Here is a 5,826-nt window from a genome sequence, read left to right as displayed (position 1 = left end):
ATTTTAATATATAACACTAAGCAAGCCCCTTACGCAACTCCAAACGGAACCTTAGAAAGCTCTCATTATAACATTAACTGGTCATTTTAGAATAAGATGTAGACGTGTGACTCGGGCTTTCTTTGAATAGCTACCAACTGCCAAGTCTAGCCTGTTTGACGAGTGGTGTAGACATAACAGCCTATCCGTATGAGCCATATGCAGAGGCCCATGCACCCGCCATCACAACACAGAAATAGTGATCGAGAGATTCAAATCATACCCACAGAGCCAATCCCACCAATTACCAGTCTATAAAAAGCACAGGAAGTCAAGTTGTGTAGGATTTTGGAGTTTGGAGAATTTTCCTAACTAAACATGACTAATGAATAATGATACATGTACAACTCTATTTTATAATCTATATACAACCATGTGTTAGAATGAGGATATTTGTGTAAAATGATGTTATTTTAGAAAATATCCTTCATTTTAAACATGATCGTATAAAAGTTGCAAAAAATAGTTATAAGTGTATCACTTTCCATACTTGCCGCGGGAAGGTCTCTGCTGAGCTCGTACAAGTGCGAATGGTTATTCTAACGCATAGAATCATCACTGCTTTTAGAAGCAACAACCTTACTATATGGCAAGAAAATTAAAACAACACAAATAACCAGATTAAACAGATACTCTGCTTCTTATCTCTCTCTAACCACAATTTCAATCCTTAAGTTTCCTAAAGCATGCCAATAACCAGATTAAACAAATACTGTTCGAGGAAATTTTGATTTTTCAACCACTATCAAATTTATAAAGCTTGTCCCAGTGACGCAGATAAAAGTAAAGCAGCCAGATATGACAATACATTGAACTAAATGGCAGGAAAAGAAATTGAAAAAAAAAAAAAAAAAAAAACCATAAGTTTCAGAAACTACTAATACCTCACACATGAGGTATATTGTCCTCGTATCTCAGTATAGTGAAACTTAGTTATATGTCAGTACAAAACATGAACATCAAAGGGAAGAGAAAATAGGAATACCCGGTAGCGTTGCACCTGCATCAACAATGAAAATGTTGCCCGAAACATATTCAGAAGAGTCATGTAGTAAGTATCGAACAAGTGATGTTAATGCCGGATCAGATGTGCCATATGTTCTTAAAGGGACAGTTTTCTTAACCACTTTATCCAGCCAATCTTTTTGCATGAGACGCTGAGTGATCTCAGATTTGAAAATGCCAGGTGATATTGAATTCACTCTAATTTTGTAAACTCCCAATTCCATAGCCATAACCTGCAATATTACAATATACAATACAATAGAAACTCAGAAAATAATATAATGGAACAGTTTTGAAAGAAAAATATTCAGAGACTTGGAGGACACTGGCTCCTAACTCCATTTTAAGATGTCCTCATATGGTTACAGAAAAAGCCAAGCACGATCTCACACCCCTTCTCCTTTTCCCCGCCATGGGGAATATATGGACCAGTCACTAAACATGGAAAGATAAGTAGACATCCAGGTGGAACAATCATCAAACATCTTATGTGTCCTAGTTTCATCAACGCGTTGACCCTTAATATCACGATATGAAAATGAAAACGGTGGCGTTTGGAGAAGGTAATTATGTCTGTTGCAGCCTTGCTGATTCCAAAAGCGACCAATATGAGAAAATTCAGGTCGTGCAGTTGAAGAGTGTTTGGTCTGAAGGGCATCCTCAAGTCTGCACTGGCATCTCTACTCCTAGCAGCTTTCTCTACGAAGTTATTTTCCTTGCAAACGGCAAAAAATATCTCTTTTTTTCCTTAAATAAGAATTATACTCAGATGACTTTCCTTGAAACAATAAAAATAAATTTCACTTGTATACTAATTCTTTAATAGATTGAAGTAAATTCTTTTAATCAAAGTAAAATCTTTTTTTAAGAATGAATTTTTTTGTCCATCTGCAGTGCATTCTTTTTGTGAAAACAGCACAATTTTACTCATAGGTCAGAAAAGAGAATCCAAAACTAAGGTTAACTGCACCTATAATTTCTCATCCTGAAGAAGTTATTCCCAAACAACTACCATGAAACGCGTTAATGAAACTACCCCATATTTCGAAACAATTGCATAACAAATGGCATTACCTTTGTCAAGGTGTTTACGCCTGCCTTTGAGGACGCATAGGCGACAGCTCCAGGCAACTGCCCACGGTCAAGACCAGTAATTGAAGATATGTTAATGATTGATCCTCCACGCTCCGCATCACGCATGCGTATGCAGACATACTTTGACACCAACCAGGTTCCTTTTAAGTTTGTGTTGACGACCTGATCCCATTCCTCCTCAGACAAGTCTAACGGAGATTTCACATTACCTAAAGTACGCAGCGTAATAGATAAGAACATTGATCAAACGAGTAAAAGCAAAAGAGATAGATCCATATCAAAGTATCCGAATCTTAGACAGGCTCCAAGAATCAAAGTACAGAGGAAGAAGCAGCTATGTAGCCGTATACTCGCAAAGAAGTATCGGGAAATTAGGATAAGACTCAGCAGGCTAATATCAAACGTGGAGTTTGAGTTCCGGCCTAAAAATTACGAATTCTTTTTATTGTTAAGAAATCAAGGTAGAAGAGATATAACTTTAATGGTTTGTTGGCTTCGATTAGTACCAAATTCAAAATTTTCTCTCATTTTCCTTCGTTTTCTCAACAACCAAAAAGAAAGCAAATAAGAAGAAAAAAAAACAGAGTAAATTGCCTCTAACTCCCGCATTATTGATCAAGGCGTCGATATGCCCGAACGCATCCCAAGCTTTTTGTACTGACGTCTCAATGGTGGGAGCATCGGCAGAGACGTCTAGCTCTACAGCCACGGCTCGGCAACCTCGGGAATCGGACGCCGAAGAAGAAGCGAGGTGATTGATTTGGTGGCAGAGGGAGTTGAGGCGGTCGACCCTGCGAGCGGCGGCCACGATCTTGCAGCCGGCGTTGGCGAGGTCAAGACAGTATTCGCGGCCGAGTCCGGAGGATGCCCCAGTCACCATAACCACTTTTCCCTCCAGGTCCCGCTTCCATGGCTCCTGCAGATGCTCCGCGCCTTGCTTCGTCATTTCCTTTCTATGTTGAGGGGGATTCACACCGATACAACCAATGTGCTGAAGCCGATGGAGGAGCTCGACTAATAAATACGAGACAGGCTGTCACAGAGAGAGAGGCCTCGTGACGTCAGCTTCAACACACAGAGAGAGTGTAAATCAGGGTTCAGCTTCAACACACAGAGAGTGTAAATCAGGTTTGGTAGAACCTTGTTTACAGATGAAGGGAAATGTAAGCTCATCAAATATTCCATGACTATATAAATATATGCGGCCCAATCGTATGTCAAGACACTAATATCCCTTGTGATGAATGGAGTAGCCAAGAAATACATATCGAGTTTCCTCTTTCTGAGACTTTTTTTTGTTCTTTTTAGCCTCCCTCTCTTTTCTCAATAGTATGATAGTGATCCATGAGCAGTTCAAGCCTCAAGGTAGATTCCTTGTCTAATCCAAGTAATAGTTATTTCGACAAATAAATAAAGATTTTAAGAACCGGCCCTGTTTGGAAGCAAAGAAAATAACGAGAGTGCTCGAGATGTATCCATGTAATGGTTTTCATGTTTCAACCATATCCAAAACTGACGTACGTAGGCCCAGATGCGACAGAGATCATGAAGAAAGAGAAAGAGAAAGAAAAATAAAAAAAGAACTGCGACGTGGAAGACCTGGGAGCAGGTTTGAAGAAACCAGTGGCACAATTAATGGAAAACAATGGGAGCTGGTAAGACAAGGGAGTACCGTGACAAGACGAAAACGCAACGTAAGTCTTTGCATCGGTCAATTTCTGTAGGCTTAAACCGACAGAAATTGACTGTCGGAGGCTGAAACCGGCGAAAAATTAGTCGACATTCGAGTTAAAAATATAGGAATCGACGTTGGCCAGTTTGATTTGCAGTTCGACTCAGGAAAAATTACTGAATCGACCGACGTCTATTATAACTTTTTTTTTTTATTTTCTACCTGTAAAGAAACGATGCCGTTTCACTCATTAAAGTGAAACAGCGTCGTTTAATTCCCTTGGATGGGAAAAAAATTTAGTGGAACGGCAGTCAAACGGCGCCGTTCCAAAATAGCATTAAACCAACTCGCCCCCTTCCTTCTTCGTCGAGCTCTAGGGTTTCGTCTACCAAAGCTTCGTCGCACTCTCATGGCAGAGTCACAGACGCTGCTCCTCCGTCCCAAATGACACTGACGATGAACCTGTTAGACCCTCTAGAAAAGTTACACCGGGACAAGCCTCGACATATTCACTGACATGCCTAGTCGGCCCCCATGGTGAGCCATCAGCATGCCATGGCAAGCCCACAGACCAGCTAGCCAACAGCTCGGCCAGCATCCTTCAGTATGCTAGCAAGGTTAGTGGGCTGGTTTGCCAGCCCAGCCCGGCCAGCCAGCACGCCAGCCAGCCAGCCCAGCGTGCATGGCTAGGCCACCTGCCTGGCCAGCACGTCCAGCAGGCAGGCCAGCATGCCCAGCCAGCCAGGCCACCTGCTTGGCCAGCAGCATGACCAGCATGCAGGCCATGCCAGGCCATGCATGCTGCCCATCAGCACCAGCCATGCAACAGGACCAGACCAGCCAGCCAGAAACCATGGCACCAGCCATGTGGCCAGACCATGGCTAACCAGCCAGCGCCCATGGCCCATGCCATGAGCCATTTTCAGCACCGGCTAGCACCAATAAGGCCGTGGGTCCCACATGGGCTCCGCGGCCAGAATTTTATTAGCATTTTATTATTTTAATAAAATCATCTAGTATTTATATATTTCATTATTTCTTTGTTTTAGTACAACTAGGAATTAATTCCTTAGGCTAGTGTTACTAGGAATTAATTCATTTCTAGGATTTATTTCCTTGTTCAAGCACCATTAGGACTCTCCCCTTGTAAGCCTATATAAAGGCCACCCTAGTCCCATCTTTCATTATCTTTTGACAAATTCCCTTTATGGTAATCTCATTCGGTGCTTGGCACTTGGGCTATTTGGGTGCAACCCATGTGAATTCCAAATAGAGATTCAACACCTTGACGTTTGTGGATGGGTGTTGCTTCATCTATCAATTTATAAGCAAGTTTGTTTCTCTTTTCCATTATTGAGTTTCAATCTTGTTATTTACTTGTTATTTGCATTACTCTTTTTGCACTTAATATTATATCACACGCCCCATATCATCCCAACACACTAGATCTACTTTGCCAAGTAGATCTAGCCTTGTTGGATTACTCCCTTCATATTTCCTTCACTTCCATATCATTCCATCACCATATTATCATCCATATACCTTCCATAATCCTAGATCTAAACCCTGTTCATCATAAAGTCCTAGATCTACACTAGATCTAGTGCCTCCATATTTCCTACCATAAACCTTAGCCTCCATAAAGATTTCCTATATTTTAGGAAACCTTAAACGCTAGCCTCACTTCCATATTTACCATAATATCACCCAAGGGGCGCCTACCATAGCCTAATCACACCATTTGGCCATCATCATACCATACCATACCATCATCATCCCATACACCATACCATCCCACCAAGATCCAATTCACAAACCACAAACACCCATCATCCATATTCACCAAATCTCATCACTCAAGTCTAGACTCAAGTAAGAAGGCGAGCAAGAAGGATAGGCTCATCAGTCATAGTTGGGTGAAGCGAATCTAGAGAACTATAGTGTTTAGGGACTAGACCGAAGTCCCTAACAGAACTGAAGACTGCACCGACACTAGTCGAGACCGATGGAATCAG

At 41.5% G+C, this 5,826-nt stretch overlaps 1 protein-coding gene across 1 annotated transcript; it reads right to left on the bottom strand.

The window, feature by feature from the left end:
* Positions 1-752: 752 nt before the first annotated feature.
* On the bottom strand, positions 753-3,532 carry LOC122280019 (3-oxoacyl-[acyl-carrier-protein] reductase FabG-like). The gene is made up of 3 exons (XM_043090962.1): positions 2,734-3,532; positions 2,119-2,348; positions 753-1,277 (listed from the first exon to the last, which is right to left on the bottom strand). The coding sequence occupies exons 1-3, from the start codon at positions 3,083-3,085 to the stop codon at positions 999-1,001; spliced, it is 861 nt and encodes a 286-aa protein (XP_042946896.1). The 5' UTR covers positions 3,086-3,532; the 3' UTR covers positions 753-998.
* Between the last annotated feature and the right edge of the window lie 2,294 nt (positions 3,533-5,826).

The sequence above is a fragment of the Carya illinoinensis genome, chromosome 10 (assembly GCF_018687715.1).
Source record: "Carya illinoinensis cultivar Pawnee chromosome 10, C.illinoinensisPawnee_v1, whole genome shotgun sequence".
Taxonomy (NCBI): domain Eukaryota; kingdom Viridiplantae; phylum Streptophyta; class Magnoliopsida; order Fagales; family Juglandaceae; genus Carya; species Carya illinoinensis.
Note: the sequence above shows the minus strand (reverse complement) of the source record. Positions and strands in the feature narration are given on the sequence as shown.